General features: G+C 47.5%; 1 protein-coding gene across 3 annotated transcripts in view; it reads right to left on the minus strand.

The window, feature by feature from the left end:
- LOC113053289 (protein kinase C alpha type-like) overlaps positions 1-15,036 on the minus strand; it is a 151,831-nt gene that overhangs the window by 22,341 nt on the left and 114,454 nt on the right. For 2 of the 3 annotated variants that reach the window (XM_026218204.1, XM_026218217.1), the window contains 2 exons: positions 9,292-9,385; positions 6,949-6,978 (listed from right to left, as the gene is read on the minus strand). In XM_026218204.1, the coding sequence (XP_026073989.1) occupies positions 6,949-6,978; positions 9,292-9,385 (124 nt within the window). The remainder of the gene's footprint in view (positions 1-6,948; positions 6,979-9,291; positions 9,386-15,036) is intronic. The other variant, XM_026218210.1, reaches the window with a different exon arrangement.

Consider the following 15,036-nt stretch of genomic DNA (forward strand, 5'->3'; position numbering starts at 1 on the left):
TGGAGGTCACCGAGGCACTGTTAGTTGAAGAGGCATTGTTACTCATTTACTCAGTAGGCTTTACACAGTGAATCCACTGGTTTTAGTTTTGATGGTGTGGCACAGGGATGTAGAGGAAAAAAAACATATTCTTGTTAGAACATACAGCAGGTGCTTTCACAAAATGCAATTCACTGCATTTACATGCATGATTTCCAATTGACCTGGCGGTTTCCATTCTCTAGTGTAAAGGTGTCCTACAGATAAACTCTGATCCATTTTGTTGCATTGCCTACGGTTGCTGTCGTTCATGTCACCTCAAATGGCCAACTCAATGAAAATGTATGAGACCAATCAAACCAAATCGCTGTCAGTGTGAACACCCCTGTAGGGTGCAGCGTGCAAAATAATGGCTGACATGCAGGTCATCTTCCAAATTCTGTCTGTGCAATGAAGATCTGATGTCAAAACATTACAAGGTACTTGCATTATGTCCGGCACGGATACCAGCACTACCTCAAAATTTATGTATACACTTTGGCATCTGGCAAAAGAAATGACAAGTCTCTTGTATAGACTGTCAGATGTTTGAGAAGGTCTGTTAACTCTAATCACACAGTACTGATGTTGTTTTGTATGTGGTGTTCGTATCCAATGGAGCTTAGTGAGACTCCTCATTTACCAGTTACCCATACTGATGATAATTATGAAGTAATACTAATAATAATATTTTCTATCATTTTAAAAAGCCCTGTTACCATGACTGACAATTTGACATTTGAAAAATAATATTTTACCCTTCTAATACACCCAAAGCCTACACAAATTATAAAAAACATGCTGTCAATCCAGTTACAATTATGAAAGTTTTTTTTTTTAAATTAATACATTTAATGTGAACATTTGATTGAACATTTAATTTTCTGGCACAATGAAATTGTCATGAACTGCACAGTGACACAAGATCTAAATAAACGCAGTATATTTAATGAAGGGGTGATCCACAATCAAATTCCAAAAACTGGCAGAAGATCATATACACATGTAATCAGTACAGACAATAAAACAGGGCAGAATCACAGGCTAAAGGGTAATCCAAAAACAGGCAGAGTAAGACATGGAAGACATGGAAGAAACAGGAAACAAGATCTAGAAATGCAGCTGATACTAGCAAGACTTAGCAAAAAAATGACAAACTGAACTAGGGTTATAAAGGGTGAGCAGACAGGATTAACTAGACACAGGTGCAAACAATGAGTGCTGATGAGTCTGGGCAAAGGATTATGGGAAATAAGTCCAAGACTGAGTGTCAGAGGGATGGAGTGCCCTCTGGTGGTCATCAAGGGCACTCCAGCTGGTGACTGTGACAGAAATATCACTTACACTAATACATGTTTAAAATCCTAATGAAATGGACATTAAATATCAGATTTTTAAAATGAAAATACACCTATTTCACATAAGGGCCCGCTAATGTCTGAGGTCAGAGGGACACCATCACTGTGTGTCCTCTGACAATAGAGACATCAAAGAATTATCAAACGTTTCATACGCTAATTTAATTTGAGGGATCCGGTCACTGGTAGTGATCTTCCACAATTATTAAAGATCAAAACAACATCTAACATCTTCGATAATAATGAGATATTAAACAAGTATATGACTGATTTGCAGCTGCAATATTAATTGAATCAGTGCTGTGAACCATGTTTCTTTTTATTATAAGGATTTCTAATTTGCTCTCACTCTTACTCTCAGTTTACTATGCAGGTGTGAAGATTTCTAATGAATAGTTGCTTCTCACATCACATTTAAGGTAAATATACTTGCAGTGATCAGTTACTATCCTGGTACCAACACATCGATGTGGAAAGCTCTTCTCAACAAGCTGTTATCACACTCCAAAACAATTTGGTTCTAGCTGTTTTTTTTTTCTGAGCCATTCTCATGTTACTGCCTCTTTAGCATCAATCTTTAATGTTATATTCCTCATTTGTAAACCACTCTAAGTAAAAGTGTCTGTTAAATGTATGTCACGGTTGGGTTTGGGAAAACACAAAGAGAGGGTAGATCCAAATGCAGGTAAGGGTTTTTATTTAAACAGAGGGGTAACTACAAAAATAAACAGTCATGAGAGACAAACGTAACCAAAAGAGGGAACCGGATGAAACGGGGAACTCGGAAGAATGAGAAGGTAGAGGAAGTCTCGGGGGAACGAGAGCATGAGACACATAGGGTAAGGACTCCATGATGACAACAGAGAAAGACAGCTCTATATAGGGAAACTAATGACAGAGTATTGTCAACACCTGTGCGATTCTAATTGGAGTGCAATTACTGTGAAGACACAACCAGACTAGCGGAATTAAAGTGCCTATGGTGAAGTGCCTAAGGGGAAGTGAGCTCACTAGGGAACACCCAGGAAAACAAAGACTGGCAGCGTGACATTACCCCCTCCCTACGGAGCAGCTACCAGATGCTCCACCTAAACCCAGGAAAACCCCAACAGAAAAAGAGGCAGGAGGGAGGTGGAACGGCGGCGGACCAGGGGGAGGGACGGAGGGACAGAAAACAGGGACAGGAGCAACCAGGAGGAATGGAAAGGTGCAACACAAAACAAGGAGTCCAGGAGGGAGGCGGACAGGTGGAGGCTCAGGGGGAGGGAAGGAGGGCCAGACTAAACTAAAAGGAACAGACAGAAACAGAACTCAAAAAACACAAAACATAAGTCCATGAAGGGCATGTTGAGGCGTCCACCAGGACGGAGCAGATGACCACCACATCTTTGTGGTCGAGGCCGGAGTCCACCAGGGCGGAGCGGAAGACCACCACGGCCTTGTGGTCAAAGTCAAAGCCCTCCAGGGCGGAGCGGAAGACCACCACGTCTTTGTGGTCGAGGCCGGAGTCCACCAGGGCGGAGCAGAAGACCACCACGTCCTCATGGTCACCGCCGGAGTCCCCCAGAGCGGAGCGGACGACCACCACGTCCTCGTGGTCACCGCCCGAGTCCCCCAGGGTGGAGCGGACGACCACCACGTCCTCGTGGTCACCGCCAGAGTCCCCCAGGGCGGAGTAGAAGACCACCACGGCCTTGTGGTCACCGCCTCGGGAACTGTATCAGGCACCGCCTCTGGAACTGTATCGGGCACCGCCTCGGGAACAGCATTGGGCACCGCCTCGGGAACTGCATCGGGCACCGCCTCGGGAACTGCATCGGGCACCGCCTCGGGAACAGCCTCGGGCACCGCCTCGGGAACAGCATCGAGCACCGCCTCGGGAACTGCATCGGGCACCGCCTCGGGAACTGCATCGGGCACCGCCTCGGGAACTGCATCGGGCACCGCCTCGGGAACTGCATCGGGCACCGCCTCGGGAACTGCATCGGGCACCGCCTCGGGAACCGCCTCGGGAACTGCATCGGGCACCGCCTCGGGAACAACATCGAGCACCGCCTCGGGAACAGCATCGGGCACCGCCTCGGGAACTGCATCGGGCACCGCCTCGGGAACAGCATCGGGCACCGCCTCGGGAACTGCATCGGGCACCGCCTCGGGAACAACATCGAGCACCGCCTCGGGAACAACATCGAGCACCGCCTCGGGAACTGCATCGGGCACCGCCTCGGGAACCGCATCGGGAACTGCATCGGGCACCGCCTCGGGAACAACATCGAGCACCGCCTCGGGAACAGCATCGAGCACCGCCTCGGGAACTGCATCGGGCACCGCCTCGGGAACAGCATCGGGCACCGCCTCGGGAACTGCATCGGGCACCGCCTCGGGAACAGCATCGAGCACCGCCTCGGGAACTGCATCGGGCACCGCCTCGGGAACTGCATCGGGCACCGCCTCGGGAACTGCATCGGGCACCGCCTCGGGAACAGCATCGGGCACCGCCTCGGGAACTGTATCGGGCACCGCCTCGGGAACTGCATCGGGCACCGCCTCGGGAACTGCATCGGGCACCGCCTCGGGAACTGCATCGGGCACCGCCTCGGGAACTGCATCGGGCACCGCCTCGGGAACAGCCTCGGGCACCGCCTCGGGAACAGCATCGAGCACCGCCTCGGGAACTGCATCGGGCACCGCCTCGGGAACAGCATCGGGCACCGCCTCGGGAACTGCATCGGGCACCGCCTCGGGAACAGCCTCGGCCTCCGGAGCAGCAGCGGGCACCGCATCGGGAACGACCTCGGCCACCGCCCCGGCCTCCGGAACAGCAATGGGAACCGCATCGGGAACGGCTTCGGTCACCGCCTCGGCCTCCGGAACAGCAGCGGGCACCGCCTTGGCCTCCAGAACAGCAACGGGAACCGCATCGGGAACGGCCTCGGCCACCGCCTCGGCCTCCGGAACAGCAGCGGGTACCGCCTCGGCCTCCAGAACCGCAGCGGGCACCACATCGGGAATGGCCTCATGGACGGCAGCCGCCCGCTCGGGAACGTTCTCCGGGTCCTGAGGAACAGTAGCTGCCTGTCTCCTCCTCCGCCCTCTACGATGGAGAGTCGGTGGCGTTGAGTCGGCCATCTTGTGCTGTGGTGCTGGGCTGGCGGCCATCTTGAGCTGTGGCGCTAGGCTGGCGGCCATCTTGGGCTGTGGGGCTGGGCTGGTGGCCATCTTGGGTTGTGGGGCTGAGCTGGCAGCCTTGTCTGGAAACTCTGGTGTGGTAGTTGCATTCCACTGAGCACGATGGTGCAGGTAATTGGTAAACCCCCAAAAGTCCAGGATCTCTAACCCCTTCATCTCCCATTGAGGTAAAGGATCATCCAGGCAATTATTAAACCAATCCTTTAGTGCTGCATCATTGTAACCTAACCCGACTGCCAAAGTCCAAAACAATTGCGCCAGGCCACCCACCTCCCTTCCCTCTTGATGAAGGGTGGTTAAGTTCCGGAATCTCCCCCTCCGTTCCTCCATGGTGGCTGGGGAACCGATTCGAAATCTCACACCGCTGGATCTAGGCATGATGGAGTCCTTCTGTCACGGTTGGGTTTGGGAAAACACAAAGAGAGGGTAGATCCAAATGCAGGTAAGGGTTTTTATTTAAACAGAGGGGTAACTACAAAAATAAACAGTCATGAGAGACAAACGTAACCAAAAGAGGGAACCGGATGAAACGGGGAACTCGGAAGAATGAGAAGGTAGAGGAAGTCTCGGGGGAACGAGAGCATGAGACACATAGGGTAAGGACTCCATGATGACAACAGAGAAAGACAGCTCTATATAGGGAAACTAATGACAGAGTATTGTCAACACCTGTGCGATTCTAATTGGAGTGCAATTACTGTGAAGACACAACCAGACTAGCGGAATTAAAGTGCCTATGGTGAAGTGCCTAAGGGGAAGTGAGCTCACTAGGGAACACCCAGGAAAACAAAGACTGGCAGCGTGAAAATGTAGCGATAAACTATTAATGGAACCATCAAGTAATTGATCGTAGATTTACCACTCTCACATTTTACACATTAATGAGCTTTTCTTAAAGACTTCTAGAACAGCAGATCCAATCTTATACAGCAGGGGTAAGAAGATAAAAAACAAAACAAAAAAAAAACAACAACAACAAAAAAACTAATTAATAATGAGAATTGGTCCTTAAAATAAAGTGTTACATACATAATATATATATTTTGTGAATATTCTTGTCGTTCTGTAAAACTACATCATCACATTATTTGCATTTGCAGCTAAAAAAGTTAAGGTTAGGGTTAATCTTATGGGTAGGACACTAAATAAACAGAGTGTATAAACATCCTGGGTAAAGATTTATCAAGTAAGAAGAGTTACCATTCAGCCACCCACACAACATTGTTTCCATGTTTTCTGTGTCTCTATGTTACCATTATATTAATCTAATAAGAAATGATGCTATTTACATTTGGGTACAAATTAAGATGCACATTTTAAATATGTAAAATAATGTAATTACAGATGTAATTACATGTACTATTGGTTGTAATAACAATGTAATAACATTAAGCTACGTTTACAAAATGTAAACACACCTAATAATACTCTGTAAAACGAGTATTGTCTAGACATTGACCCAGTGATACATTATTATGAAAAGGGTTGAAATTTGTCCTTGTTGCTCTTTGAGAAATAGTAAAGATTCAGACACATCTAGAATAGTTATCGTGTGCTGCCCTCTATTGGAGATCTCAAATAAGTGCAAACCCAAACACTAGTGCACTTCAGACAGTCAACAGCGCAGTGAAACAAGAATCTCTCTGTGGTGGCAGACAAAAAGATGTGATCTATTTGTCATTTGCTCAGGATGCACATGAAGCATGCTCAGGGTCAGAGTGTGAGGAAATGATCTATCTTCTATGATCAATAGAAGGACAAAGCAGATCACAAACAGCCAAAAGATCATCGCCTGTCCTTTAGCTTCTGTGTTCTGCCTATTTACTAACAACTGCAGTGCTTATGGCTTTACACCTGGAATAAACGTGTCAGTGTGGGAAGGGAGCCCATGAGTATTTGACAAATTTTGTAGATTTAACTACTACTTGATAGGTTTTATTATGTGTAATGTAATAGAAAATCATACACATTTTTCATTGGAATGTCATTTAATTTGCATTGCATAGGTTACATTATCACTTAAAAATCATCTATTGACAAAACAGATATTTTGCTGATCATTGCTATTCAAATTTTGAAATATAATATTGAAATATTGACAATAATGATTTTAAAAAAATCTTATTTCATGCTCAAATGGCACCTCTTTCACTGATCAGAGGCCAGATGTCAGTGCATGTTCATTTGAACAATAAACAAAGAAAGCAAGAAAGTGTGTGTGCATAGTGTAAGTGAAAGGGAATAGAAACCTGAAAGATTGCATCTTTGTTAGTAAATCTGATTTCTTTGTAGCAGCCTGAGCCACACAAGTAATCAGAGAGAGACTCTAGGATGAACAGATAGAGACAGACGAGAGGCGAGCAGGACAGAGAGAGCAGGCTACCTTCAGCAGGCGGATATTGAACTGACAGGCCTACAAGAGGGAAAAAACTGGGATGTTATTCTGCTATCTGCATACAGGGACACACAGGGACTGTTCTTTTCTCTTCAGATTTCTGCTGCTGTAGCAGAAAGGCAGGAAACAAACGTCACAGAACAAGGAGAGAGGATCAGTCAAACCAACACAGATCACTCACTGTCAGACAACTGACACTAGCATTAAGAAAACAGCAGAAGATGGAATACAGAAAGCTGCTTATTGTTGCTAGAGCAGTATTTGAAACAGAGGCAGTTTTCTATTGTTTTCTATTGCCATTTCTGATTGTCTTATAGTTTATAGTGCTTACCGGTGCAATACTTTTGTCAGAACAGATTCACAGTTTTGTTAAAAAAATATTTGTTTTCCTACAATGAATAAAGTAAAAAAAAGTATACTTGCTTGTCATCTCTTCCAAGGAAATGATAAGTAGGCTGGCCTCTATGATGAAAAGTGTTTCAGATCATGTTGAGAATCAGGGAATTATAATGGATTGGGTTAAACAGGTTACTGCATTTTATCAAAACAGATTTATTTCTAAGCTGAAATCAATTTTCTCGTTTAAGGACCTTGGAGACTGTTATTCAGGCTTTTCTGTCATCACACACTATTGTAATTCTTTATATATATATATAGGTAGCTCACAGGGTCAGTTATCTTGTCTTCAATTAGTGCAAAATGCTGCTGCTAGACTTTTGACTCGCACAAAGAAGAGCGAGAGAATTATCCCAGTTCTGTTTTTTTGACAATGGTTGCCTGTAAAATTTTGAGTTGAGTTTAAGGTTCTGTTGATGGTTTTTAAAGAGTTTTGGATGGTATTGCCCCAAAATACATAGTTGACCTTTTGATTCCTTATCAAAATACAAGAAATATGAGATTCTTGAGTCTTCATGTTCCTGAAACTAAATTAAAATCAAAGTGCCCTGTTTTAATGATCTAAACTCAAAGTGTAAAGCACACAGCACAGGTGCACTCAGGACGTGTCCAAATCCACTTTTGCTATTTTAACGATGGAAAAACGGTTTGCACGCCCTTGCATTTAATTAGACTACAAAAAAATCTTATGAATTGCAGTTTTAGTGCTAACAAAGAAAAAACTTTAGACCAGGTTTGAGTTGATCTATGGTGCAGACTATTTTCAGCTCCTTAAAATAGCAATGCACCTGAACACAACTCTTTTTTAGACCAGCACACCCATGGGCGCACAAATGGGCGCAAATGCATTTGCTTATTAAACGACGTGGCGCTGGACGGGAAAATGTAAACGGAGGAATTCAAATTCAATTCAGCCATGAAATATAAAGTGTAACTGTACTGTTTGCTGCAAATTTGTGACAAATAAAGCTTTTGCAAGGATAGTTCAATGTTTCTACTGCCTATTTCTTTTGCTCTATAAACTATAATTTAAATTCTCTTTAATATGCAATATATTACTTTATTCTCTGCTGCAGTGTACAGTAGTTTTCTTTTTGTAATTGAAAGTCTTAATCTTTATTTTTTCATGCAGTGGTCCAAAAGTATTTGGGCACTGGAGCCACATTTCTATGAATTGTGCTACATTAGATAACTAAATATATAAAGAAACATTTCTAGGGTTAATTTTTCTGGGATATATTGACTTTCCTCAAGTTCATGCAGAGTAACCACAGGTGAAGTTCATGATATTAACATGATCAGCATGATCCACTGACAAACACATTATGTCAAAATGAATGTCCACATTTGCATTGCGATTACATGTACAGTAGATTTTTTTTTCTGATGGACTGAAGTATCTGAATACTTTTCGGGGGTCAATGTATTTAAGAATCGTGATTTGTGATTACTATCAAAACCATGACGACTTTATAAGCCAGGCCTGGTTCCCTTGATATCCCACTGAGAAAGAGAGAGGTGAAAGCTCTGAAAAACTGTTTGAGGTGAAGAAACAAAAAGACACAAAAGCAAACAGTTACAGCAGTATAAAGTGATAAGCAAACACTTGACAAAGGGCTCCCAGCACCCGTCGTGTCCCCCGGCATCCTTCAGCATCCCACCAACACACCAGATCTCACCATGGAAACAGTTGCTATGGGGACCCTGACAGTGGCTTTTTGGTCTTTGAGAGTCACGATTTAGTCTAAAACGTATTCGTTCGTCCTGTGATTCCTGTTATCTGGCTTTAACGGCCACTCGTAGAACACTCACTACACATTAAAACAGGACTGAATCACTTGACTTGAGAATGAACAGCCATGCAGGACTCTTCATCACAGCTCTGGCATGAGTGAGTGTGTTTGAAGAGATGCGGAGATAAACACACACTCTCACCTCAAACTTATGCCGCAGCTCCAGGTTAATGTCATTCTCCTCTGGGATGGGCACGTTGTAGTACTCACCCTCCTCCTGGTTTAACATCTTATACCTGTCGAAGGAGAGATTATCAAACTAAAAACTTCAAATAGTATTACCATGGTCCAGTCTAAAAGGTATGGTACAGCAGTAGTAGCATAACATGGTATTACCATGGTATTACAGGCCTGCATGTACAGCATTGTTGTAAAAAACAGCTCTACAAGGCATACAATTATTAATCAAATTAATGAACGAGTAAAGGTTAAAAATAATAGTAATAATAATAGGGATTATAAAAATGGCACTGCAACGGAATAAGCTTTTTCACACAACAGACAATAACAAGATATAATAATAGCTGCATTTATAAATATGACCCTGTTCAAAAGTTTAAACACTGCACTTGATTCTTAATGCTCTCTTGTTTGTCCTCAAGCAGTTAAACTATACATTGTTTTAGTACTCCAGGTCCTTCACATTCTTTGGTTTTACAACTTCTGGATCGTTAGACCTTATTCAACAGTGACTGTATGAGAAAATAGCAAACATTAATTTGATGCTGAAGAAGGCAACATGCTGCATTAAGAGGAGTGTGTATTTTTGAGTATAATCTTATTTTATTTATTATTTTACATTTTGTTTAGTAACAATTTAGATTAGGGAACATATTTTTACTATTATCTATTACTAAGAGTTTTCCATCAACAAACTCCTAGTTACCGCTCATAGATAGTATATAAAATAATACATTTTCTTTAAAGGGGTCATCGAATGCCCATTTTCCCCAAGTTAATATGGGTTTTTATGACATTTTATTTTAACTTAGTTTGGTTTCCCCGGGCGCCGCAGCATAAATGGCTGCCCACTCCTCCGGGTGTGTGCTCACAGTGTGTGTGTGTGTGTGTGTTCACTGCTCTGTGTGTGTGCATTTCGGATGGGTTAAATGCAGAGCACAAATTCTGAGTATGGGTCACCATACTTGGCTGAATGTCACTTCACTTAAAAAATCACTTCACTTAAAATTTCTCAATGGGAGTGTAAAAAAACACATTTTATACCCTGTCAAAACGGCTCTTTTCAGAGCAAACCATTTTGTAGCATTTTCCTTTAAATGTTAATGAGCTCTGCTGATCCCTCCCCCCTCTTCAGAGCCGCTCTCTGAGGGACTGTTTACTTTAGCCGCATTCATCATGAAACTTGGAAATTAGCACATTTTTTAAAAAGGCGTTTAGCTGTATGCATACATTTTGTATAATATAGGCATTTCGTCCAGATGGATTGGGCGTTTTGGGAGAATGAAATTGATATACTTTTTTGAAAACGGGTCCTAGAGAGGATAAATCTTTAAACAACACTCTTGCATTTTCGTGTGGACAGCAAATCTGAAACGATTACGTCATTAGCCCACATCTCGCCCCTAGTAAGACACTGCTTCAGTACGTCACATAACAGCAACAACAATTGTCTTTTAATTAACGTACTCGGTTACGAACGTAACCTCGGTTCCCTGAGATACGGAACGAGTACTGCGTATGGGAAAAGCTCCTTTTTCCTCGATACTGAAGCCTTTTTTCAATAACGCAGTGCAACTGCACTGCCATTGGTTTAATCTGTAAATTTTTTTAAACCAATGACAGCGCTGCGTAGCTGCGCGAGCCTGTGGCGATGCAGCGCGCCAAAGCCCGCCAAAATGGACGGGGCGAATGGCTATATAAGCAGGCAATCGCCAGAGGAAATCAGGTCATACGACTGAAGCGACGACACTGAACCCGCAGCCTCGTGGCATGGCATATAACGCAGTACTCGTTCCGTATCTCAGGGAACCGAGGTTACGTTCGTAACCGAGTACGTTCCCTTTCGATACTTCACTCATACTGCATATGGGGAACGAATTCAACCGCGCCGTGCCACGGTAGGGAACGACAACACTTAACTTGAACACCCTGGGGTCCAGAGGATAAGTGAGAGGGCCGGAGCCATCGAGCCCTTGACGCTACACTGATAAGAGGGAGCTAGCTCCCTGGAGGTGGTATGATGACAGAGTCTGCTAGAGGCCGTCGTATCAAACCGAAAGAACCCGAGCATGCAAGGTCGGGATATCCAAGTTATAAAACCTGACAAAAGTGGACGGCCTGGGTTTTAAAATGACCTTAGAGTCATTGGGCCCAAACTCAAGGCATGCAGGGCTCACCGAGAGGGCCTGCAAATCGCCAACACGCTTGACCGATGCTAGAGCAAGTAGCAGAGCGGTTTTGAGCATTAGGGGCCGAAGGTCAGCTGACTGCAGCGGTTCAAAGGGAGGTCCTTTGAGTGCTCCAAGGACCGTGTGAAGGTCCCAAGTGGGAACAGTGAGAGGACGTGGGGGCTTCAACCGCCTAGCACCTCTCAGGAAACGCACAATGAGGCTGTTTCGACCCACTGATTGGCCAGCAATAGGAGCATGAAATGCTGCAATGGCTGCTACGTAAACCTTGAGTGTGGAAGGGGTGAGACCCTTTTCTAGACGCTCCTGGAGAAATGACAGTATCGGAGATACATCACACTCAACAGGGTCTTTGTTTTGTGCTAAGCACCAGTCAACAAAGACTGACCATTTTTGGGCATAGAGGTGTCTTGTAGACGGGGCTCTTGCCTGGGCAATGGTGTGTAGCACGTACCCGGGGAGGCTCAGAGGCTCCCATCGAGGGACCATACATGCAGAGCCCAGAGTTCTGGCTGTGGATGCCAGATTGTCCTGTTCGCCTGAGAGAGGAGGTCCCGCCTGAAAAGCTCCGAGGACCAAACTTGGGTCCTCCAGAGTGGGGCCACTAGGAGGACTCTGTGTCTGTCTTCCCTGACTCGTCTGATGACCTGAGGGATCAGAGCGATCGGGGGAAAAGCATAAAGAAGGAGGCTGGGCCAGTTGTGGGCCAGCGCATCTGTTTTTTTTGAAAAATAAGTTGGGCAATGAGAATTGCTTTCTGAGGCGAAGAGGTCGACCTCTGCCTTCCCGAAAATCTCCCAGATTTTGAGAACCGTCTGGGGATGGAGCATCCACTCTTCCGAGGGGACATTGCTCCGTGAAAGCATGTCTGCTCCCAGATTCGTCTTGCCAGGTATGTGTGTCGCCTTGAGCGATCGCAACCTGGGTAATGCCCATTCCAAGAGGCGCTTTGCCAGTGCGCAGAGGCGGCTGGACGAAAGGCCGCCTTGGTGATTTATGTAGGACACCACTGTCATGCTGTCCGACTGGACTAGGATGTGGCGCCCTTCCAGGATTGCCTGAAAGGATTGAAGGGCTCGTTCTACTGCCAGCATCTCGAGGCAGTTGATATGGAGATGGCTTTCTTCGTGTGACCACGAGCCGAAGGCTGGTCTGCCCTCGCACAGAGCACCCCAACCCAGGTTGGACACATCTGTTGAGAGCACCGTCCTTCTGGAAACTGCCTGTAGGGGTACTCCACGACTGAACCAAACAGGGTTCATCCAAGGCTCCAGGGCTGCTAGACAGGCCTGGTTGACCCTGATGCGAAAGCGGCCGTGCCGCCAAGCATGAGGTGGGACCCGGAGTTTCAGCCAGTACTGCAAGGGCCGCATTCGTAGGAGGCCGAGCTGTAAAACTGGGGAGGCGGAAGCCATCAGCCCTAGCATCCTCTGAAAGAATTTCAGAGGGAAACAGGCTTTGTTCTTGACAGAGGCCGCGAGCTGCTGAAGTACCAGAGCGCGCTCTGGTGATATGACCGCCCTCATATTGACTGAGTCGAAAACTGCTCCCAGGAATGTAATACGTTGGCTGGGGAGCAGTGAGCTCTTGGCGAAATTGACCCTGAGTCCTAGGCACTGTAAGTGGCTCAGGAGCACAGATCTGTTGTGGTCTAGCTCGGTTCGTGACTGGGCTAGAATGAGCCAGTCGTCGAGATAGTTCAGAATGTGGATTCCCATCTGTCTCAGAGGGGAAAGCGCCTCGTTCATGCACTTCAACAACGGCGCTTTGCGTGGACACAACAACGGTGGGCCCAGGTCGCACAGCAGACAGGCGAGAGAGCTTCTGGGGTGGTCCGGCCGCGGCGGGACTTTGCCCCTTCCTCTTTCTTCCCCAACGATCAGGAGGATTTAGAGGGCGTCAGGTCCAGCGTAATCCTTTGCCGGGGGCCCTGACGTCTAGGCGGTTTAGCGCGCCTAGTGGGGCGAGCTGGGTGCTGCTCCTTAGGGGGCACCGCCTGGGGGGTAGAAGGGGCAGGTTTGAGTCGGCGCAGTCCTGGGGCGACTCGGGGCAGAGGTGGAGCGCTTGGGCAGGAAGTGTCGCATGGCTTGGGACGACTTCTGTGCTGCAGTGAAGCGTTCTGTGAATCCCTCTACAGCTGGTCCAAAGAGGCCGCATGGAGAGACTGGGGCATCAAGAAAAGCCACTTTGTTGCTCTCCTTGATCTCTGTTAGGTTGAGCCAGAGGTGGCGCTCCAGCACAACCAGGTTGGCCATGGATCGTCCGATGGCCTGGGCCGTGGCTTTCGTGGTGCGCAGGGCCAAATCAGTGGCGCTGCGGATGTCGCGAAAAGCAGGTTCACTAGAGCTAGACTCATCCAGGGAACGGAGAAGCTTAGCCTGGAACACCTGCAATATGGCCATGGTGTGCAGAGATGAAGCGGCTTGGCCCGCAGAAGTGTAGGCCCTGCCAGCCATGGCAGAGGTCGTCCTGCAGGGCTTGGAAGGAAGGGCTCTCTTATTTTTCCACCCCACAGCCACGGGGGGACAGAGGTGAGCAGCCACGGCCTCGTCCAGGGGCGGCAAATGCTTATAGCCCTTCTCCTGAGAGCCGTCTACTGAGCTGAGAGCTGCAGAGGAAGTGCGTAGGCGGGCCGAGTAGGGGGCGCACCACGACTTTGTCAGCTCATCATGAACCTCAGGGAAGAACGGGGCAGATCACTGGCAGGGGGCCTGGCGGCGTCCTGGCAGGTACCACTCGTCCAGCCTGCTGCGTGTTGGCTCTTCAGGGGGGGCCCACTCCAGATGGAGTTCCTCAACGGCCTTGGAGAGGATGCGGAGAAGCTCGGCATCCATCCCAGCTCTGGCGTCGATGGGCTCCAGCGACGGCTAGTGGGCGGGGTCAGAATCACCGGCCCAGTCCTCCGTTTCAGAAGCCGCGAGTGACATGGAGTCGTCAAGCGGCTCGTCCTCCGATCCGCCGAAAGAGACAAGGTCGCTCGCTTCAGCCGAGGGACGCTGCTCTGGGCGTGAGAAGAGGACAGGGGACGGCTCTCTCATTGGAGAGGGTGAGGCACGCGGGTGCTGAGCCGGCGTGAGCTCACCCAAATCCGGGCGCTGAGCCCCTCTTCCCCGCTGTCTTTTCCTGGCCGGCTCGCGGGAGGAAAAAGACGGCAGGGCGCGAGGGGCGGGATTGCTTTCATTAAAGAAAGCAATCCGCGAGCGCAGAGAGGCGAGACTCATGCTTTCACAAAAGCAGCATGAAGTCTCATTGAGTGCAGCCTCAGCATGGGGTTTACCCAGGCAGAAAACACACTCACCATGGCCGTCGTCATCATGCAGAGGGGCTCTGCATGTGCCACAGCTGTGGCGCGGCATGGCCGCCACCGTTAAAACGGCGTTAGAAACGCTCTTTTAGAGCGGTGAAAACCTCTGGAAAAAGCTCTTTTACGGTCGCCGGATGGCGGCAGGAGATCGCTGAGAAGCGGCCGGAAGCGGGAAGTGGGCGGCCCGAGATCGGCGCTGAGAGCGGCTGTCTGC

The sequence above is a fragment of the Carassius auratus genome, chromosome 3, assembly GCF_003368295.1.
Source record: "Carassius auratus strain Wakin chromosome 3, ASM336829v1, whole genome shotgun sequence".
NCBI lineage: Eukaryota > Metazoa > Chordata > Actinopteri > Cypriniformes > Cyprinidae > Carassius > Carassius auratus.